General features: G+C 37.8%; 8 protein-coding genes across 9 annotated transcripts in view; 5 read left to right on the plus strand and 3 right to left on the minus strand.

Annotated features, from left to right (window-relative positions):
* LOC124638119 (ionotropic receptor 75a-like) overlaps positions 1–15,502 on the minus strand; it is a 21,070-nt gene extending 5,568 nt beyond the window's left edge. The window contains exon 1 of one of the 2 annotated variants that reach the window (XM_047174981.1): positions 15,430–15,502. The gene's annotated coding sequence lies outside the window, so the exon portion shown is untranslated. Of the gene's footprint in view, positions 1–4,941; positions 4,965–15,429 lie in introns of those variants that run through there. The other variant, XM_047174984.1, reaches the window with a different exon arrangement.
* LOC124638476 (leucine-rich repeat-containing protein 49) lies at positions 345–5,215 on the plus strand. Its single transcript, XM_047175446.1, has 12 exons — positions 345–371; positions 485–657; positions 1,249–1,380; positions 1,456–1,665; positions 1,750–2,028; positions 2,124–2,277; positions 2,364–2,503; positions 2,581–3,515; positions 3,602–3,776; positions 3,839–4,037; positions 4,105–4,329; positions 4,513–5,215. The coding sequence occupies exons 1-12, from the start codon at positions 345–347 to the stop codon at positions 4,714–4,716; spliced, it is 2,853 nt and encodes a 950-aa protein (XP_047031402.1). The 3' UTR covers positions 4,717–5,215.
* Positions 6,017–7,892, plus strand: LOC124638125 (SNAPIN protein homolog). Its single transcript, XM_047174990.1, has 3 exons — positions 6,017–6,282; positions 6,642–6,807; positions 6,942–7,892. The coding sequence occupies exons 1-3, from the start codon at positions 6,134–6,136 to the stop codon at positions 7,074–7,076; spliced, it is 450 nt and encodes a 149-aa protein (XP_047030946.1). The 5' UTR covers positions 6,017–6,133; the 3' UTR covers positions 7,077–7,892.
* On the plus strand, positions 7,078–7,892 carry LOC124638124 (methyltransferase N6AMT1). The gene has a single exon (XM_047174989.1). The coding sequence runs from the start codon at positions 7,078–7,080 to the stop codon at positions 7,696–7,698; it is 621 nt and encodes a 206-aa protein (XP_047030945.1). The 3' UTR covers positions 7,699–7,892.
* LOC124638123 (glutathione S-transferase 1-like) lies at positions 7,799–12,499 on the minus strand. Its single transcript, XM_047174988.1, has 4 exons — positions 12,167–12,499; positions 11,431–11,531; positions 8,208–8,375; positions 7,799–8,036 (listed from the first exon to the last, which is right to left on the minus strand). The coding sequence occupies exons 1-4, from the start codon at positions 12,405–12,407 to the stop codon at positions 7,902–7,904; spliced, it is 645 nt and encodes a 214-aa protein (XP_047030944.1). The 5' UTR covers positions 12,408–12,499; the 3' UTR covers positions 7,799–7,901.
* On the plus strand, positions 12,778–16,244 carry LOC124638126 (zinc finger protein with KRAB and SCAN domains 8-like). Its single transcript, XM_047174991.1, has 5 exons — positions 12,778–12,988; positions 13,251–13,639; positions 14,573–14,690; positions 14,975–15,132; positions 15,347–16,244. The coding sequence occupies exons 1-5, from the start codon at positions 12,878–12,880 to the stop codon at positions 15,612–15,614; spliced, it is 1,044 nt and encodes a 347-aa protein (XP_047030947.1). The 5' UTR covers positions 12,778–12,877; the 3' UTR covers positions 15,615–16,244.
* A 721-nt stretch (positions 16,245–16,965) lies between these two features.
* Positions 16,966–19,134, plus strand: LOC124638438 (cyclin-dependent kinases regulatory subunit). Its single transcript, XM_047175402.1, has 3 exons — positions 16,966–17,237; positions 17,693–17,820; positions 18,052–19,134. The coding sequence occupies exons 1-3, from the start codon at positions 17,179–17,181 to the stop codon at positions 18,093–18,095; spliced, it is 231 nt and encodes a 76-aa protein (XP_047031358.1). The 5' UTR covers positions 16,966–17,178; the 3' UTR covers positions 18,096–19,134.
* A 581-nt stretch (positions 19,135–19,715) lies between these two features.
* LOC124638537 (STAGA complex 65 subunit gamma-like) lies at positions 19,716–20,860 on the minus strand. The gene has a single exon (XM_047175511.1). It carries the CDS (start codon positions 20,774–20,776, stop codon positions 19,793–19,795), a length of 984 nt encoding a protein of 327 aa, XP_047031467.1. The 5' UTR covers positions 20,777–20,860; the 3' UTR covers positions 19,716–19,792.
* Positions 20,861–22,611: the final 1,751 nt, after the last annotated feature.

Genomic DNA, 22,611 nt, shown 5'->3' on the forward strand with positions numbered 1-22,611 from the left:
ACTTTGAAATATTTTGACTTTTATCATTTGTGTCCTATAACTTGCGTGATTTTCTGGTTTTCGAAACTAACAAATGTCAGTAAATAAGTTATTTGTTTGCATTTGAATTTATTATTTGAAGAAATAAATAATCGGTACGTTTCTGTAGATAAAAGCTAAATTGGACCAAGGTCGTTAAAACCTGTTTAAAGCGTTACCAAGCAACCTGATTGAGTAAGTGATAAAATGGACCAAAACTGCCTTTTGTACGAATTTATTTTCATAAAAATAAAATTGTATCGAATGGGGCCAACTGTTTCTTAATCTTTTTCTAAAGTTATTGTTATAAAAAATATTATAGAATAATGCCTATTTCGTATAACCGAGGAAATGTAAGTAACTAAGGCAATGAATTTCAATGTCCTACATAAATATGTAAATTGATTTGCTATGCCTATGTCTATTGATCGTTACATTCGTTACGTATTAATATTTATATGTTTAGGTCCGGAAGATTGCTTTTCGCACTAGAGGAAGGTCTGCGCAATCTCTTGACGCTGGTGGGCCTCGTGTTGACCCCGGTGCTGGAGGTGACGGTCGCTTATTTCTGCAAATCAGACCCGCACTACCAGATCCGAGAGCGGCACTGGCTCAGCGGTCTAACACAACGTTGTCAGGGTAGGTCTCTTGATGGTATACCATCACACACTTACCTACATATACCTAGGCATACAACTTGATATAAGCGAATCAAAAGAAGACAAGTTTGTGAAGCAGGTACTTAATCTGAGAGCAGTGTTATCAGATATAGTAATCTACGAGTATTTATGAGTAGTATGATAGTAGTAGACGCTGGATGCAGGTCGCTTCCAACAGGTATCTGTGGAGATCAAAGGGGGAGGTCTATGTTCAGCAGTGGACGTCCTATGGCTGAGATGATGATGATGACGATGATGATGATGAATAGTACTTAATACCTAAAGCTGCCTCTAACTATCACATATGCCACGAAGAGGTTTATTAAAACCTCTTTATACAAGTTATAATCGATTTTAATCATTTCATAATCTATTGGTTTTTAAATATTCTTACCAACTATGGGTGTCGCTTATTCATTAGGCATGTTTTCGTATCCAATTTTTACATCAATACTCTGGGAAAAAATGCACGTGACGGCGCGATGGACTTCGTGTCCCCGTCCCATCCGTTTTAATAGGAACTTTAAGTAGGTGTACCAAGATCAATTAATGATAGAATCAATATTTTCAGCAATGATTACGTGCACAAGGAAGATAGCAAAGATGAAACAATCAATTTACAAGCTGTGGGTGAAGGAAAAGTACAGCTTTCTAGAACACCACAAGAAAAAGATCGACTGCCTGATAGGATCAGTCTGGATAGGTAATAATCGTAGAACGAATTTTTAAATAAAATTATTTACTCTCTCTAATCAAACTTTTTAATTCTTTTTTTCAGGAGAGGACTTTCCTCCATACCACATATAGTCGGAGAGCCCGGTTTACGACTGCTGTCTTTACAACATAATCTGATTAATAGTTTGACAGGCTTGTCTCCTTTAGATTTGGGAAAACTGGTATTTCTCGACGTGTACGATAATCAAATTGACAAGATTACTTCTTTGGAAAGACTGTTTGGTTTGCGTGTACTTTTGATGGGGAAAAACAGGTAAGCATTAACAAGTATCTACCCTCCTTCTTACGTTTTTTAAAGCAAATAATTACATAATTACATTTTTATTTTCTTTCATAGGATTAAAAGGATCGAAGGCTTAAATAATCTGATAAAGTTAGAAGTACTTGACTTACATGGAAATAGAATAGGAAAAGTTTGCGGTTTGTCTAATTTAAGTGAACTGAAAGTGCTCAACTTAGCTGGCAATCAGATAAAGGGTGTTGGACAAACAGATCTTCAGGGTCTCGTGTCTTTAAGAGAATTGAATTTAAAACGAAATCGATTGAGAAAGCTGCTGGGATTTCAACATACACCGAAATTGCAAAAACTGTACCTTGGAAACAACGATTTACAAAGGTATGATATTGAATATTTAAAAATATCGCTTGAATTATTGATATTCTGTTTATTAACATGAATGTTATTCTAATTAATCATTATATTTCTTTCAGTGTCGAGGACATGTCGTCTCTAGCTGAAGCGGTATCCTTGGTGGACGTCTCTTTAGATTCAAACCCTGTTGCTTTAGGCGGAGATTGTGTCCCGTTTCTAGTCTCCTATCTACCTAATTTACTCACTTTGAGTAATATGCACGTTACTGAGCAGGTAAGAAAAAACGCCTGCCGGCCGCCTGGTCGATTTTAATAAAGAACTTTTTACTTCTGTTTTAAAACTACTTATCATGCTTACAGGTGCGTAGGGCTGCCATGGCTTGGCGGTCTAACAAAGAAGCAGCGCACGCAGCTTACTGTGCACTCGGCGGCGCCGCCCAACAAGAAGCCAGAAGAGATCAGATAATTAACAATGCTCGAACCAATTGGGAACTGCTCAGGTATGACAGGTTTTATCCTACGCAATCTTTTATGTACTAAGTACATAAGGTCATATAAATTAAAATTATGCTTCCAGGTCAGAGAATAAATGCTTCGTTCCTGTAACTACTCCGGTCAAAAACGCAGACAGTATTGACAAAGAATTTTCTATCGATGCAACAACAACGATAGCACAGCCTGAATCATCCGCTTTACCTGATGTCGTCGTGTCTATGCAGCAAGCTGAGGCCGAAGACTCGGATTGTAAGAACAACAGTGATGTGAACGTCAAAACGAATGTCGAAAATGTTCCTAAAGCTCCTATGAAAAAGTTGCAAAGAAGTTCGACTGCTAGAAAACCGTCTGAGAGAAGAGTTAATTTTTCTGACAGAAGTGCATCCCAAGACACGGATGCTTCCCATTCTACATCCACGAGCAGTGATCTGAGACTACCACCTATATTACTCCCCATAATATCCTCGTTGGAAAACGTTAAGCTGTCGGATAGCTCCGAACCTATATTAAAACGTTGGGAAAGTATTTCAAGTGTTGAACCAGTTGTTGACTCTTCCTTCAGTTCACTGCCTTCGTCAAGTAGTGACACTGAAGAAGATACAAAGAAAAGACCCATCCGACGTATGCCGACTGCTTTGCGGCGGCGAGAAAACTTTAGCACAATGAGGTCAAAGTCTGTCTGTGACCCTGAAAGTCGTCGATCTAAATCCAAGAATTCCGACGTAAGCGAAAATGCTAGCAATATATCCAGCAGTACAAATGTCGGCTCTGTTGCCAATTCATCTACTTCTGGGAGCGATCATAACAGCAAAGTTTTAAGGCGAGAGGGTTCCCTCAATAGTAAAACGAGTAGAAACATACGAAGTGCAACAATATCGAGGAGAAATGAAAGAGCATCTTCAGCTAATCGAGCTTCAACAGCTAGAGCAAAATCTGTTAAGAACTTGAATTTAGCGAACTTTAAATCATCAGAACCAGTGCCGAAGTCATTGCCAGCGTCTAAAGATAGGGAACAAGGTAGTTGATGAAATATCAGCTATGATAACTATGTAGAATTATTACTTATGTAGAATACCAAAGTACATTGCTATCTCCTTTTACAGGAGTTGATTATCTAGTGGAAGTGTGTGACGGAGTGGTGAGCGCATGGGGAGCTGGCGCCGTGCGGCGTCTCTCTCGTGACTGGGACTGGGAGCGAGCGCGCACCGTCACTCGAGCTGCGTACCACTACGTACATTACAATGCCGTCGCACAATCGCTACCTGAGCTTAAGGCCAAGTCAGTAACTATTTGCATTTTTTTTTATTGGTTCTATTTCTAACAAACATTAATTTCATTAGGTTCCCTAACGTTAGCCATATATCATTCCGTGCGACGGGGCTACAATGGCTTGGACAATTGCATGCCTTGGCTGAACTGCGAGGAGTTACCGGTCTAACAGTATTGCCGGAAGGTAACCCTATAAATGGGAAAATCTGGAGGGAATATGCTGTCTACAGGCTTGCTCATTGGGGGTTAAAGGAGATTAATGATGAACCGGTAAGGGCTTCTCTAAACGTAGATTATAATTTGTCGCAGAATAAATAAATAATGGAGTATCCCACAGGTCACGGATGAAGAAATAAAGTTGGCAAATAGAACTTACAACGGGCTTAGTGATATAGTACTGCGAGCTATACCAGACGCACCACTGCAGCCACTTTTATCGAGACTGGGTAGAAGCGGTAACAGTGCGTCTAGTGCTAAGGCCTGGCTGAGAGCTGCTGACCCAGCGTTAAGGGACGTCATAGCAAAAGAAGCATTGCAGTATAAAAAAGGAAATGTATCGCAGGTGAGACAACTAGTTAATTACGCACATATTTGGTGCTCCTGTGTGAATAATAATGGTTTTACTGTAAGAAAATTTTATCCTACAGGTATCAACTACGTAGAACAAATAGAACTCTTCTTTTCCCTCACTGTTATATGGTTGTCCGATGCTAACTCAAGAAATTGACTAACTAAAATATTTCAGGAGGACATGAGCTGGCGTGTCCGTGGTCGTGGTCAACTGTCTCACGCAATTGATTTAGCATGTGGAGCCGCCCAAAGGTTAAGAGCTCTTGAAATGCAATGGCCGACAATATTAGTCGAAATGATTGAAGACATACTGAGGGACTTTGCTGACATGGATACACACGTCAAGGAACAAATGAAAATGCTGATGGACTCGATGTGAAATAGGAGTTAAAATAGTTTTATTTAGACTAGAATTAGTGTCAAATGTTGCGCCGCCAAATAACTAGGATAGTAGCTAATCTAAATTACGTCACAGTCATGCAGCCTCAAATTAAAACAAAAATATTCACCTGTAGTCAAATTGCCCATGGTTAGGTAGTCAAATAGATATTTTACATTTATTTTAATACCACAAAATCATTTTCTTTGAGAACAGAATACTTACACACTTGTTATTTTTATAACTTTTAGAACACAACTTGTCGACTGAAGAGTATCGTTACTTGCTCAATGTAGTTAGGGAATTAAACTGATCAATTATTAGCATGTGTAAAATTATGTTGTAGTAAGTACCTCAGATGTTAGAACAAACTGAAGACTAGTTTATTAATGAAAACTATTCGTAAGTTATGTAGTATTAGAATAATATTAGTACTAGATGATGAACTGCCCTGCATGTGCCTCCTTAATTTTAATAATAAACAATTTATAGAACTTTTTCGTATCGTTTCAATTACTTTTCTATGGCAAAATTGAGTGTCACGCTTGTATTTATTTTCCTGGTACTAATGGGATAAATCAGTACCATTTGTACCACCAATGGTACTGTCCAATGTACAGGTAGTCCGGAGGGGCAAAATTAAGATGTAGCTGATGATCGAGATCGAGATCCAAGTTTAACCTAATAGCAAGCACTTTGATGGGCTCCATTGGTTATGAGAACGAAATACTTGTTGAGCTTATTATTTGAGTTATGTATGGCCCTGCCTGACTAATCCTACTTATATATATATATATATTATTATAAATGTGAAAGTTTGTGAGATATATTATATATTTATTATTATAAATGTGAAAGTTTGTGAGAATGTATGGATGTATGTTTGTTATTCAATCACGCAAAAACGGTTGGACCGATTTGATTGAAATTTGGTATGTAGATAGGTGATACCCTGGATTAACACATAGGCTACTTTTTATCAACACACCACGCGGGCGAAGCCGCTGGCGGAAGCTAGTAACTTATATAATTATTAGCTTTAGGGCAACAGGCTTCACATATAGCAACGGCAAGCTGAACGCACTGGCGGGCCGTAGCCATACCGAGAAATAACAAGGAGGAAATCGCTTGCTATCGCGCGGAATAGCTAGCGCCCTGCGGTTTTATCCCAATAACCACAGTCCGATCACCTTTATAAAAAGTATAGCATAAGGAGGCCAATTTCTCGTTTGAATCCGAATTTTAATTTGAACGCAGCTCAAACCCAATGCTACCAACCAAAAATCGATTATCATTTGACATGTTGCTTTGACAAAGGACACGATTTGATTGATAAATTCTCGATTTGTCAAATGAAAAATCCTAAATATTATTTTACTGTACAATGAAGAAGTGATTGGACTAAAGTAAATACGAAATGGATGACACAGAGAGCACCACAACTTCTGCTGATGAGAACACTGGCAATTTGTGCGACAACCCGACTAGGGACACATTGGCAGAAGGTCTGCTCGGTCTTTTGAAACCTACTGTGGACCAGCTAGACGACAGAGTCAGAGCTACTAGGTAAATAATTATTTAGGAAACTATAAACATTGTAGTTCTTTTACGCCTGTACGAAATTTTTATAGGGAAATATGGCAATTGATCAATGTTACCCAAATTTTATCGTCCTAAAAATTGACAATATAATTACTTATAACCTCCTTTTTTACAATATTGTTAGAACAGATAAAAAATTATATTGTGGAGACAAATATTAATATAGCAATCACTTGACTCTCATTCATAAAAGTAGGTCACCCATGTTAGAAGACAATATGAATGTTATTAATAATATTGCAACTGTTAGTATATAATATAAACCATAAAAAAATTCTACATGATCAAAATGTGCCTATTATATCCTATTATGACATTTCCAGGATATCCCAGTTAGAACTGAAGCAGCAGATAGAATCATTGAATGAGGAGCTGCAGAATGTGCGAGAGGCACTGAACAACCATCCTGACTTGGACCCCTACGTGAAGAAGCTAATATCTTGCAAACACAAAGTCACTGTTGTGCTGAATGTCTTGCAGGCCTCACAGGTTAGTTACAATTCTAGGATGTAGTTAAAGTATTTAAGATTGAATATTTTGCTCAAGACAATTTGTCATACTAATGTTTATAAAGAGAAATATGCAGACATATATTAATTACCATATCCTAATTCCATTTTCAGGACAGACTAAATGAAATAAGGCGTATGGTCAGCAAAGAGAAGAGTGTGCGACCAGCTGTAGTGACAGAGCCAGCACCACAAGAGCCTGAGCAGGGCACCAGCGGCGTAGTGACAGACAGAGGGAGCATCAACTGACATGGAGACTCCCTATCAGAACCACATTGATAAGGCTGACTTTGACCATGTGTATGAGCCTGCTGAAGACAGCTTTCTACTCATAGATGCCTTAGAAAAAGACCTACAATACTTGAAAAGCAAAAACCCCATATTCTGCTTAGAAGTTGGTTCTGGCAGTGGTGTAGTTATAACAGCACTTGGTATGGCATTCCCACACACTTTCTGCTTGAGCACAGATGTCAATTTAAAAGCTTGTGCAATGACCAAGCAAACTGCTGCTTATAATAAAGTTAATTTGGATTCATGCAACATGGACTTGGCTAGTTCCTTCACTGATAATATTTTTGATGTTATCATCTTCAATCCACCGTACGTGGTGACGGACAGTGAGGAGTGTGGAGGCAGTGACATCACAGCTAGTTGGGCTGGCGGGGCTAAGGGCCGTGAGATTACTGACAGGCTACTCAACATGATACCAAAGAAACTAGCCAATAATGGAGTCTTCTACCTTCTGCTTATTGAAGAAAACATTCCAGATGAAGTTGTTCAAATTATGAACGGTTTTGGATTTAAATCTGAGACAGTTATTAAGAGGAAAGTAAGAAATGAGCAACAATTAGTTTTAAAGTTTTATAAGTAAAGGTCATATTCCTAATCTGCAATATTATTTTAACAGATTGTTAAAGAACATTTACTGCTTGTAGATTATTGTTTATAGCTAAGGTAAAATTAAACTACAGTTTATAATAATATATTGCAGCCAATTTGTTGTATATTAAATAAGTTTAACAATAACATATAATATGTAACAAAAATATATTTTGTAAGCAAAAAGTGCTTGTTTTAGTGTAGGTTCTTTTTGACTGCCTCACCAAAGGCTTTTGCTCCGATATTATTTTCTGAAGCTCCTGGTAAAGAGGAGCATTGTTCCACCCATCTTACTATATTAGGGAAACTTGTAATATCCCAGTCAACAGCCTGTAACAGGAGAGTAAAACAAATAATGTTTGAATTTAATGCAATTGCAATTTGAAATGCAAATAAGAGCAGATAAGAAACTAGTTCACATGCTTTATCAGTATGTTGAAATAATAAAAACATTGACATGAATTGATGATAGCAATATTGCATAATTAAGTAAATACTCACTAGAATGCTAGTCAGTGATGCATAAATGGAAGTGTCTGCAATGGTGGGATGATCACCAGCTACCCATTTACTCTCTTCCAGGAACTGGTTCAAAAAACCCAGAGTGGTGTTCAAATCATCTTTTAATGGCTTCTTAATCTCTGTCTCCCCTAGAAATAATATTGGGAACTGCAAAAAATATAGAATTTAGAAACTGTGCCTTCAAGAAGTAAATTAATCATTTTTATATTCACTAATCTACAAACATTTATAAAAAATTGTGAATCTAGGTTTATATTTTACTTAAGTCTGAGGCCCTTTGTTTCCATGGGCCAAGGAAGAGGCCACCTCCGGGGTCCAGCATAGTGGTAGGAGGGGTCACCATCGCTGTCGAGTCGACAATGAAATAACTCGGACTCGTTCTCGACAGTCGATGGGACTTCGGGCCGCACTTCCAGCGGCTAACCCCTCGTTTGATGGCCGCAGCTTCAGCGCTCTCGCGCTTGCTACCCAATCTCAGGGGGCCCAACAACTCCTGCCGGAGGCTCTATATGGGGGTCGTGAGGGCGATGGCGCTGTACGCCGCGCCAGTGTGGGCGAACACCCTGGCGGCCCGCAACCGCGCAGCGCTACGAAGACCACAGCGAGCGATGGCCATCAGGGTCATAAGAGGTTACCGAACGATCTCGTTCGAAGCGGCATGCCTCCTAGCCGGATCCCCGCCGTGGGACATGGACGGAAGAGTCCTCGCGTCACTCTATACATGGCGCGAGGAAGCGGTGGGGCGGGGCGAGCGTCTCGCGCCTCGACAAGTTGAGGCGCATAGGGCTGAGCTCCGCCAAGTGTTAATGGCAGAGTGGGAGCAGAGGCTTGCACGACCCACGGCAGGGCACGCCGTTATCGCGGCGATAAGGCCCGTAATGAAGGAGCGGCTGGAGCAGTGGCGTAGCGTGGGAGGGGCAGGGGGGGCAAATTCCCCGGGCGGCAGCTTTTAGGGGGCGGCAAAATTTACCCAATTAAAAAAAAAAATATTGTTCGCGACTAGTATCTGCGCCGCTACATAAAACTGTCTAACAATAACAAAACATTAAACAGGAAAGTTGACATTTTTTAAACTTAAAATTAATCATTGTTAAAATTTGGTACTTAACACACACGTGACACTACATTTTACGTAATTAGTAATGGTTTTGAGTCTTAAATAAAAAATAACTAAAATTTCGCGCTCGCTTCGCTCGCGTATTCAGAAATTGTATGGGCTTAATTTTGCATTTGTCAACAAACAAAAAGTTAAGTACGTTTGGACTAAATTTTACGTAATATTTGGTTTAGGTCCGATAAAAATTTCGCGCTCGCTTCGCTCGCGAATTCAGAAACTATATTATGGCCCTTATTTTTGCATTTGTCAACAAACAAAACGTTAAGTACGTTTGGGCTAAATTTTACGTAATATTTGGTTTAGGTCCGATAAAAATTTCGCGCTCGCTTCGCTCGCGAATTCTGAAACTATATTATGGCCCTTATTTTTGCATTTGTCAACAAACAAAACGTTGAGTACGTTTGGGCTAAATTTTAGGTAATTTTTTTTTTAAGTCCGATAAAAATTTCGCGCTCGCTTCGCTCGCGTCTTCAAAAACGATATGCCCTTATTTTTGCATCTGTCAACAAACAAAAGTTAAGTACGTTTGGGCTAAATTTTACGTAATATTTGGTTTAAGTCCGATAAAAATTTCGCGCTCGCTTCGCTCGCGCATTTGGAAAATACATAGGCAAGTTTTTCTTTATTTGCATTTGCTTACCTACACAACTGCCGACATACGTTTAGCAGAGTGCTAATTTAGGTAAACCGATGAGGTGGTCCCCGGCAAGACAAACTTTAGTTAAAGTGGTCCCTCATGACTAAAAGGTTAAGAACCACTGGTTTAGATAAACTTGAATGCTATAAGCAATACCTACCTAAATACAAGCCAAATTTCACGCTTAGGTATAGTTCCATGGAAACTAGTTTAAGTGTTAGTCCCGTAAATTAAATTAATTTGTTAAACTGTTTAAAGTAGCCCCGCTTTTTAAATTATTTCAATTTCATATATACTTATAGGTACCTACTTCGCTAGCCTGCGTACCTAAAAGAAATTTAAAACCTTCAAGAAATCAAGTAACAAGATATAAAAGAAAAGTCTACTTGAGAACCTCCCCCTTCTGCCGGGGCTGCGGGTTGTTCGAAAGAGTTACCGCGGCTCTGGAACATAAAAGGCCTTCGACGGAACACGACGGTTTTTTAGTCCGTAAGAGTCTGACACTCCCTCACCGCTGCTAACCCACAGCGGGAAGGGTCATTTGATGATTTTTAACATCGATACAAAAAAAACTCTTTTTTTGAAGTCGGTTAAAAATGACAAATGGCCAGTAAAACTTGTTAACAAAAATACACGGGAAGGGGCGGCAAAATCGACAACTGCCCCGGGCGGCAGGTACCCACGCTACGCCACTGGGCTGGAGAGAAGCCACGGCGCCCTCAGCTTCCGGCTGACACAGGTTCTCACCGGACATGGTTGTTTCGGAAAGTTCCTGTGTCGCATAGGCCGGGAGCCCACGCCCAAATGCCACCATTGTGGCACCAGCAACGAAGATTCGGCGCTGCATACGTTGGCGGAGTGCCCAGCATGGGCAACGCAGCGCCGTGATTTAACTGCGGTACTGGATGCTGCGGGAAATCTTTCACTGCCGGCCGTCGTGTCTTGCATGGTCAGCAGCGAAGAAGAGTGGAATGCCGTCGCCTCCTTTTGCGAGGAGGTGATGGTTTTAAAGGAGGCGGCGGAAAGGGAGAGAGAATCTGCTACCTTTCTCCCCGCCCGCAGCAGACGTAGGGGGCGTCGCAGGGTGGCTGATCTCCGGCCACCATAGGGCGTGGCCTGCGGACGACAGACTAGGGGCGTCTGTCGTCCGATCAGAAACAGGCCTCGAGACGGTGGCGTAGTGTTGCGCGCGCCTCTCTTAGTGGAGTTACTGTGGCCGCTGGGTGACGGGGCCCGCCTTCGAACAACTGGCGGGCCAATACCTGTCGGGGGTGCGGAAGAATGCTTTGGCGATACCCGTGCCCTCGACAACAGGTAATTGGAGGCAACACCAGGTAGGGTTTTTAGCCGTTAAGAGTCCGGCACACCCCTCCACCTACCCCAGGTGGAGTACAGTCCATGAGGATTTTCCCCCCTAACAAAAAAAAAAAGGTTTATATTTTACTTACACAAATAGCCCTTATCTTCACATACAAAGAAGAACTGTCGAAAAACAATCTCTGGTTGACCAGTGCGCGCTTTTTCAAATCCTTCGGATAGTACTGATCATTAGAGATGGGTAACTCAGGAGTGATAGATAAAAAAGATATGTATCTTTCCGTTCTTATCACTCGCTCTTTGTATCAGTTCAAATCCGAATGTATCAGTGTATCTTTAACAACTCATTCAATCCGTCGTCCGTTTGTATCTGTGTTGCACTCGCACACACAGCATTGAGCGGCTGGCGTCACGGTTTCTCATCGGAAAGTCCAGACATCTCTTTCGCACTTCCCTACTTAGAATGTTCTGTCTCACTTTCTCGATACCGAGGATAAGTGTTTGACCATTATTTTTATTTATTTATTCGATTTACACGGCTTTAACAGCCAATTACATAAATCGTAAACTTAAATTTAAAATGAAAAATAGAAACTTATTATTATAAACTTATTATTATTATTTATATTATAAACTGATATACGAATCTATCTATCCTAAACGAATCTATCACTCTTAGTTCGTACTGATTTAGTGATACATTGGATTGAATTGAACGAAGCGAGTCACTCTGAGCAACAGTACAATGTCACTCGCGGATTCGAAAGGATATAGAGATACAAAAGAGTGATACATATCCCAGTGATCAAAAGATATATATCAATCTTTTCTTTTCAATGATATGTTTTTCCCATGTCTACTGATCATCCTTCGCATATTTATCAGCTAAGTAACAAGCAATAGCTCGACTTTCCCATAGTATAAAACCATCATCGTCCAACGTGGGTACACAGTGTTGAGGATTTATTTTCAGAAAACTTTGTTTGAACTGTTCTTTTCGAAATAAATTAATAATTTCAACATCTATTGGCACTTCAACTGCTCTGGCTGCGAGCAAGGCGCCCCTTGAGGGTCCGCTGATAGGAAAATGGTAAAGTTTAACAGACATGGCACAAGTTTTAAGCTAATGAATGACACTGCAAAACTAGTTCAAATTCGAAAGTTCGCTGACGACATTGTGACTGACATTCAGTGACTTCAAAAGATTCAAAACATTGACAGTGTACTGTGCTGTGCTTTTTAATGAAACAAAACAGGCAACACCTGGAGTAGGTATGTTTTGTTGTTGCACAGAAAAGTCAAAAATTTTGGAGTGCGGGTGATGAAGTTGGCGCATGTATAAAAAAATACCCTTTGACTTTTCTCGTTTTCTTTTTCATTTTGTTCCCTTCCGTAAGATAAGAGTTCTTGGTTATTGCCATTGATTGCCATAGGAAAATATGTCTTGGAAACTACTCATGTCCAATCTGTCAATGTCATGCTGTGTGCAACTTCGTGTTTACATTTTAGTGTTTACATTTTTATTTATGAATGCAAGCTTGTTTAATAACCTAAAGTTATTGGTTCAACTTATTGAAAATGACCGCAATTTGTAGAGTTTGTTTCAATCGTGACTTCTTAGTAAATTTATTCAAAAAGACAGGTTTCCTTACTTTATCCACCAAGTTAATGTCTATAGCAAAAATAAAAGTGAGTAAAACATTATTTTGGTTTATCAGAATAATTTTCTCTAAACTTGGGACGCAGAAGTCATTCAGATAATCTATATGCTAGTTATGGCTTAGGTACTACTTCAAATCTCCAATATAAAATATAAGCTCATATAACATCCATGGAGAACATGCTTCATCGCTAACCCATATGCAGGACAAATCTTCAATGATATCCAATTATGGGCTTTATCAATAAAGCATTTTGTTTTTTTGAAATAATCAGTAATTTTATATTTTAGATAGCACCAGAAGATGGCCTTCCGGATACCATATGTTCAAAATGTGTTCAAAAACTGGATGATTGTATAGAATTTATTGAACTCTGTGAAACTTCTGATGTTAAACTGAGAGCCTTACTAGAAAACAGTTGTAGGGAAAAAAGTTTATTGCTAGACAGTAAGGACATGATCATAGAAAATGAAAATTTCTCTGATAATGAGACATTATCACCCAAAAGTGAAGATAAAGTTTTATTTATTGATGAAAGTATAGATCATAGTATACAGGAGGAACAAGCAAATGATCTAGATAATAAAATAGAACTAGATATTAAAATAGAGAATAGTACAAAAACTAAGAAGAATCGGAAACATCAATGCTTTACTTGTGGAAAAGTTATGTCATCAAGGCAAGTAATAAGAACATTAAAAAATGTACATTATTTAATGGGCCTACATTATTATATTATTTCATTTATCATTATTCAATGTACATTACCTTGAAGCATAGCTATAAGTGTATAAACAAAAGTAGTGGGGAACCTCTATTTACTCAAAATTAAAAATGAGCTGTGAGTGTGGGCAAATCTCATCAGCGAGCAAGCATAAATATAAAATACAAAATAATTTAAAATATACAAAATACATAACATAGGTATTTAATGCATACACCACTAAAAAATACTTAATTGTAGTTTTTCTCCCCCAAGTTATTTCTACCAAAGCAAACTACATGATATGATGTAGGAAGGTAATAAATAATATCTTGGAATGGCAACATAGCATTAAAAATATCATTTTCATTTGACATTTTGGTTGGTCTGTTGGCTGTCGTTTTGAATTGAAAATTCCTGAATCTTGTGGCAGAGAAACGAAGTTTATTAATTTATTTAAAACTATCTCACTATGAATCAACAACGTGATGTAGCTTATAATGAAATGGTGAAGGATTTTCTTCGCTGTGGCGACAATGCCGCCAATATTGTCATGCAATATTGCACGGAATATGGAGTGCGGGTATCTAGTGAAACTCTGTCGACTCTTGTACAGGGTTTTCTAGACAAAACCGTGTTTACGCGGCCCAAGTTGGAGCCCGGCTGGAGCAGGTATCTTTAGCGAAGTATTACAGTAACAAACGTTGATTTCTAACCTCGACGGAGTGAATGAAACTCAGCTGTTTGAAAAATATATTTTATTCCGAATTATCAAACAATTCTGTTTAATTTATCATTTTATTACTAAACTATAACGAAAACCGCGTAGAATACCGCGAAGTATCATATACTCCTCCGGTTTGTTCTTACGTATTTCCTGTACTAACGTCTTCATAGGCGCCTTTTCAGGTTTCGCTTGAAGACTCACATGCGGACACACACGGGGGAGCGTCCGTACACTTGTCACCATTGCAATAAGAACTTCTCATTGGCACAGAATCTTAAAGTGCATCTTAGAGTACATACTGTAAGTAAACTTGTCATTCTGTTATTCATTTGTGTGAGAAAATAGTTACTCTTCTTACCAAAGATAAGATTGTTCAAGTAACTGCAGTCACTTTATGTCAAACCCCAACAGAGTTAGGAAAAGGCTAGGTAAATGATGATGAGTGAGAATTGTCACTCTTAAATATGTATAATCAGTACAAATATCTGAAGATGACCCATTGACCACAATAATCCCCTTTTTTCTTTTATTTTTGGAAGACTTATTTGTGGGTTGTATAACACTTTGAATCTTTTAATTTCCAGGGTGAAAAGCCACTGCAGTGCACAATATGCGGTGAATCGTTTGCTCAGTCTGCTGGTTTAATTGTTCACAAGCGTAAGCACTCTGGGATATTACCATATGAGTGTAAACTGTGTCCACGCTCATTTAGAACCATTGGACATTTACAATATCATACTAGGTATAGTATAGAAAATTGTTTAAATGTTCTAAAGTTCTAATGGTTTTAATACAAAAAAATTGAATAAACAGACACTAATGTGTTTTAGAAAACTTTGAATGGAGAATTTTTGTTAAACATGTGACTAACGTCTGTCTAACTTTTTTATAGTAAGACCAAAAATGTATATATTTTCTCTGATAAAACAAACAACCAACCGGTTTTTTGATTCCAGGCAACACACAGGCGAAAAGAACTTTGAGTGTGACACTTGCGGGCGAGCATTCATCACTCGTAGTGATTTAAAAAAGCACTTACTAACTCACACCGGTGCTCGGCCCCACGTCTGCTGCATCTGTGGAGTTCGTCTCACCCGTGCGTCCCACCTGAAGAGGCATATGCAATTAACACATAATAAAAATGTATACTCCTGTGAACATTGCCCAGAGGAGTTCATGAAAAAGAGCGAATTAGAAAGGCATATTAAAACTCATAAAGATTAGTTTCTGATATTGAAATTTTTGCTAATAGTAATCAAACCATGATCTTGTTTTCATGCTTACACTATGCAAAGAGTGTGAGTTAAATTGTAAGTTCTTATTGTGATTCTAAAGGCATATGTAACATTGCTACTGTGCTCGAGTTGCACAAGCATATATGAAAAAAATATATATAATTAAGTAAATAGAGAGATGACTGACTTGAAAAGTAACCGAGGGATGGGATTGGGTCTTTATTAGGAAAGCATAATGCTGAAGTGATTTTGACTTGTTTGATTTAAATAGTCTGTTAATTTAGAAACTTGATAAACATCTGGTTATCATGACTCCAAGTTTGTGACAGTATTGTCGCTCTCAGGCTGAATGAGAACTACCATCGACTTTGTACCTCCAACAAGACTGGTATTATTTTTTCTGAAATCAAATAGTCTAACAGATGGGGTCCGTTATTATAGTGTATACCTCAGGTGTATTCCTACATATTCATACATTTTTCTGGGATTAAAACTAGGCATAGGCTTATTTAATACTTAAGAAAACAGGAAATAGGTAGATAGGTATCTAACTTATTGTCTTATTCTCTAATCTTGTGATAAATATAAACATTTGGTATTAAAAAGTATTTAAGAATTAGGTACTTGTTTTATTTCAAAACTAGTTCCCACTAGCGGTTTCGCCTGCTTTCTGAGGAAACTAGCTACTGCACCGAATAAAAAGTGCCTGCGTGTTATTCTGATGTAGGTACCCGTTAATATCAAATTCCTCTATGTATGATGATATTATATTACTAAAGTTTCTGCCTTTTGTGGATGAAAAAGTGAGACAAATATACACACATTTCCAATTTAAGGGTGCATTTGCACGGTATACGCCATGGCGATACGCATGGACGTTAATATCAAATTGAACACGGAATCATGTTTTTATAGTTGAGCGTGTCCGGCGTAATCGATTTATGAAAAGATGTATCCGTAATTTTTTACGATTCGTGAAGCGTATGGACATAGGTTTTTAACATGATTTTTAAGATTAAAAAAATAACGAATCTTGAAAAGAAACTATTCGTAGAAAGCACGATTTCTGCTTCAAACACGTGAGCAAGCCCTAAGGCGGATTCTAGACGTGCAATTAAATACAAGGTATTGTACAAAATTGATGGTGTAGTGTTTAATATTGAAACTGCACTGATTTTTAACAAATTAAATAAAAAAAATAATTGTGCAATATATTTTTAGTTAAGACAGCATCATTCTTTTTGTAATAAAATTTAGGTGATTTTCTTTATCGATAATATCTGCACTGATTAACGGTAAATTACGGTTTATTTAATTTAATCTTAGCAACACTGAACTTTTTCAAATTTTGAAATCGTTAACGTTTCTCTGTCGTATTTGTAACCAGTGCAAGTTTTCTTTGTGATTTTCTAGAAAACCCCGCAAAGTTATTGTTTTGTGTACATCGCACTTGTATTATCGCTAATTGCAAATTCGAAAAAGTATTGGTTTTCTGCTCAAACGGGCGCATTGTTATTTTGTCGGCGTTTTGAAATATTGTGATTGTCATCACCATGTCGAGTAGGGATATTTATTACTCTGAGAAATACTACGATGAAGAACACGAATACAGGTAAGGGATCTATTGAATAATTTACAATCCACGTAAAGCTAAGCTATCTATGTAATGTATAAGTTAATTTTTCAGTCATTCATAACCTATCAAGTTTCAATTGAAAGTTTCAATGAGCTGGTTCCAGCCAGGGTTAACTTCGTTTTATTAGTTAAGTACACACCGTTAGTGTTAGAAAACAACCCAAAACTCCAATATAAATGTATCTATACTACTACAACAGTATACATAACTAAAACCAAACTTCATTCCTATTCAAATATTCAATACTAGAATGCTCTATGAAAAGTTCTAGAAAAATCGGTATTTGTGTCTGTTTGGTCAGTGGGTCGTCTTAGGTCTAAAGAGTTTAACAATATCATTTAAAATTTATGGTTCTATGGATTCTAGATATTTCATATTCTACAGTAATATGATTTGTAATATGTTCTTACATTAACTATTATTACTTTCAGGCATGTGGTACTGCCGAAAGAGATGGTGAAGCTGGTTCCTAAGAACCACTTGATGTCAGAGCAAGAGTGGCGCGGCATCGGAGTGCAGCAGAGTCAGGGGTGGGTGCACTACATGACGCATCAACCTGGTGAGTACACACTTGTAGATTTACAAATGAGTTTAGTGAGTCGATTGTTTGTGGTATTAAGACGGAAGAACATTTGTTTGGGCCATGAACATCTTGTAGGTTTATCAGTTTTAGGGAAAATGCTGTTGATGATTATGATTTTTTTAAATATGAGTACTATTTTTGCTATATAAAGTGATATTTCTGGTTTGTATGCTACTCTTTTACTAATAAAATTTAATTGATTTTCAGAGCCCCACATCCTGCTATTTCGACGAAAGAAAGAAAAGAAGTGAACAAAAATAAAGCAAGTGATGCAAGATGTAAATGTATAGATTTTAACTGATATTAGAATTAATACTAGCTTTAATTAATGCCCATAACTATCAATTGTGAATCTCCTGCTTTTCATACAAGGGTTTTCTATGATCTAAAAAACAATATGAAATTACCACAGAATTCAAAGAGTTGATGTTTTCAACAACAAATAAAAAATATGTAGAAGTACAGCCAGTCTTGAAACTTCTTTATCCAAACTTCAATAGTGTATAATAAACATTTTGTACATAATAAATATTTCATATTGTTTTTTGGTCTCTACATATCAAATCAGCTAATAATATGTTACTTGTTGTCTGGCACTAGCAACTAACACTGTATAGTATACCTACTATCAATATTATTTTATGGGCTTCACTGATCTTATTCCGTACTTATTAAGTTTTTGTGAAGAAGCATGGATCAAGAATGAAAATTTTGAACAAACTTTTTTTAATAGAAGTCAATTTTGAACATGTAATTTTTCACGTGTTCATCGTATTCCTTAACACATACCATAATTTCAATCAAGTTCTAGATCAATGCTTGCTTTTGTTTTAATTAGTCATTAAATTTTAAGAATATCACTGACATGACATTTGAATAATAATTTTAACAGTTATGGATTTGGTACAATTCTTTTATCCTCTTGACATTTTAATATTATGCATTATCATGTAGGGTGTAAATAATGAAAAAGGGATGTGTCAATTAATAACATCTCAACCACCTATAGTTCTGTAATATTGCTTATTTTTCAATTCATAAATATTTTTAGGGTTTTTCACATAGTGCCTTAGTAATTAGAATATTGTGATAAATGTTTTGACTTGAGTATGTAAAATATAGCAATGAATCAGGTCTGTGGTGGACCAATTTGACTCTCATTTGTTTGTGTATAATCCAAGACAATCATATTGCAAGTTGTATATACAGTGGTGTAATTATCAGCGCTTTGGCAGCACTTTTTGTTATCTAACACAGTAATTGGAATAAATTATTTGGTGCTATGTTAAATAGGTGTTTTATTTGGAGATTTTTCGAATCCTACCCAGATTATTACCCTCAAGCACAAATGACTTTTAACTAAACCCTACCTAAGGTGGCGGATCACGCACATACACGCGGAGAAACATGAACCTCCGCGCGTAGGTGCGGGGCGAGACGCAAGGTATGGCACACCGAATCCCGCAGAGCCGCGCGTGATTTTGAATGGGCGTGACGTGTGTGTTTGAAAATGGATCTCGATGAGAGCCGCCGTGCGTGAATCTACAAAACGCACCTACGCGCGTGAGTGCGCAATAAATCCGCACGATGATGCAGATCTGGACTCCCGCAGGAACGCGCGTAGGTGTGTCGACACGCGCTACGCTGCATCATGTGGGGCAGTGTGAAGGTCGCCTTATTCGATTCCTAATTAAACAAACAGGATGATAAGGTTGTAGGGTCATGGTCATGCAATGTGACAGAAAGAAATATTGGCAGAACCTGATGTTTTTTAAATGAATGCAGCTCTGAAGATGAATTGATAATGATTTCTATTCATTTTCTAGGAAAGTGTGTTTAGGGTGTAATTAATAAAATGAAAAACTTAATAGTTCTGAGTATTGGTATTTTACTAAAATATTACTGCCTCTGGAACCATACAAGAATAAAATCTACAGTGGAAAAATATCTATTTTCGTTTCTTCTTAGCACTAGGTGATAATGAGGGCAGCTTGGCTGTCGTCTCTGGTTGTGAGAACTCCATGGGTTCTATTTTAATATCATCTGGAGTCACGGCATCCAGGAGCTCTAAGCCTTGCAGCTGTTCTTGCTCCAAACTGTGTAGCATTTGGAACCCAGGTTCTAGTGAAGGTGTGAATGCTCCATCTAGTGCAGCGGGAAAGTGCAACTCTGGTACTTCCTCCAATTTCAACTGTGGCGCTATGTCCATATTAGCCAGTGCTTCACACTGCCTCCTCAGGTCATCGCACTTCTTTTTAGTCATTGCATGGTACCTTACAACTCTGTTTTCATAAAAGTCATGCAGATTGCCAACATTGAGATCGGTAAATACTTTCGAAATTGCATCTGGGAATCCTGATTTTAGACCACTGGCTTCCTTATCGACTACTGTCCTGAGTAATTTACACATGTGGGTTAAATGTATGTCTAACGCGTCGGCCAGCGCGGTGAGAGCAACGTTTGTGGTTGTTGAGATTCCAACATGTCCCAGAGCTATGGCTGCACATTGACGCAGTGCTCTTTTGTGACTTTCTGGTGTAAACGGTAGAATCATAGGACCTTTGCCTACTGAGAAATCACAGTACTCTTTTTCGAGGAAGTTGATTGGTGGGTTCGTCTCGTGTTCAAGTTTCAAACATGGTTCTGGCGGCTGCGCGGGTAAACTTACAGGACCCAATCGACCACCTTCAAACATGGCATTTTCAGCCTGATCTAGTATACCTGATAGTTGTCTTGCGTGAGCATGAAGCTGTATAGTGTGTGTGATTAAATTCGGCTTCGGGAGTTCAATAGGCGATGATTTAACTGTGATAGATATTTCCGGAATGTTTTGCATACCCAACTCGATGATGGGGTTAAAATTTACGTTCTGTAATAAAGTCTCGTCGGTCCTCTCGTCTTCCAATTCACCCCAGTGCTTTCTCGTATTCATTATTTTACCTTTTAATACAGAACAATAACAAAACAAACCACGCACGCACAGCTTTATGTACTTTCCCAGCCAGATTCATCTGTCAAAAAATATGAATGTCATTGTCAATGTCAGTAGTATACGTTCCGTTTTCTATTGCGTTACGTGAATTCTGAATTTTTCTTCAGATAAATTATTTTCTATAGAATTCTACAGCAAAAATTAAAAATATGAATTAAATATTTATATTAATACGAACTGCTTGCACATATTTTTGACTTTTGACTGATTTACATAAGATACATATATTTTTTGGTAAATGGAACGACCAGTCCATATAAATAAATTCAGGTTTGGAAAAAAGCGCGGGAACCCTGAAAGGTTTTTTTATTTATTTCCTTATTTGATTTTTTAATTAATTTAGTATATTGTGATAAGTGTAAGTTTCTGTATATTTTATATTAATATTCAATGGGTTAAGCTAGTTTTCGTGTTTAATCCTATTTGGTAAGTCTTTTGAAGTTTCTTGCATAACTTTTATGCTTTTATTATGGATCCTCAGGAACATGGCCGCCAGTTGTTGGGTATTGTACATATTGTATTACGGATTACGGTATCAAATAACTACAACAGTGTACAGATACTGATCGTTCAATCAGTACTATATAATAAATAACTAATTAAAAAGATCATTAGCTTATAAAACATTCCTATCTCAATGAAAAAGATGAACGGTAGGTATCTGACTATCTGCTGTGCTGCTGTGCTGTGTATAGTCTATATTATGCAGCGTGAAGGTTAGGTTAAATACAAAGTAGTCCCCCGTTTTTAGGGTTCCGTACCCAAAGGATAATATATTACGGTAAAGGCTAATATAGACTTCGATGTCTGCCATTCTGTTCGACTGTCTGGCCCCTGGCTGTATCTCATTAACTGCGATAGTTAAACTATTGAAATTTTCACAGTCCACATATTATGTATGACTAGCTTTCGCCAGCGGCTTCGCCCGCGTGATGTGTTGATAAAAAGTAGCCTATGTGTTAATCCAGGGCATCACCTATCTACATATTAAAGGATGATGGGCAATTTTGTATGAACCCTGGCCTGATAACCAATAAAGTTCTAATGAATATTATATTATTGCTTATACCCTATAGTTACTGAAATAAAACGGTTCATGTCAAGAATCTACCGGAAATAAGTACAGTCGGGCACAAAAGAGTTATACTTTTTGCACCGATTTTTTTTTGTTTAAAATAAAATCCATACTAGAAAAATTCATTGTATGATGTATTTTCGTCAACTTATCACTTTTTTAAATAAGCCTAGGGTAGACTATCAATAAAAATCGGTCTTAACTACGCATAATTGTTTTAATAGCAAAACAAAACATAAAAACTTTTACTTCTACCACCGTATACTATTTCCATTATTGGAGATAGCATTTCCTCGTTCTGCGGCACCAGGATAGTCGGCCTTGGGTTGTCGAGTTATTAGAAAAGTAGCGACCCACCCCAGCTTCGCACGGGAAAACAGAATTTACTCACTATTTAACGGATGTTATTACACATACAAACCTACCTCTTCAATCACTCTATCTTTGAATATAATAATATATTAAAAAAACCGCACGGGTGGTCAGGTCCGCAAAGATAAATGAGGGGTTTAATCAGTATTCTTAGACTAAAGTTATTTAAGTTGTTTATCAGCTTTCACAGAGTTCTCATCATATGGCACATCAGGCTTGTTAGCCAGGACAGTCGACAGTCATTGATGATGATAGCTTGATGCCAGCACACCTCCAATTCCATAGGATTATATTTCAAAGCAAGATTATTATCCTGGCCATTAGATGA

Source organism: Helicoverpa zea, chromosome 17, assembly GCF_022581195.2.
Source record: "Helicoverpa zea isolate HzStark_Cry1AcR chromosome 17, ilHelZeax1.1, whole genome shotgun sequence".
NCBI lineage: Eukaryota > Metazoa > Arthropoda > Insecta > Lepidoptera > Noctuidae > Helicoverpa > Helicoverpa zea.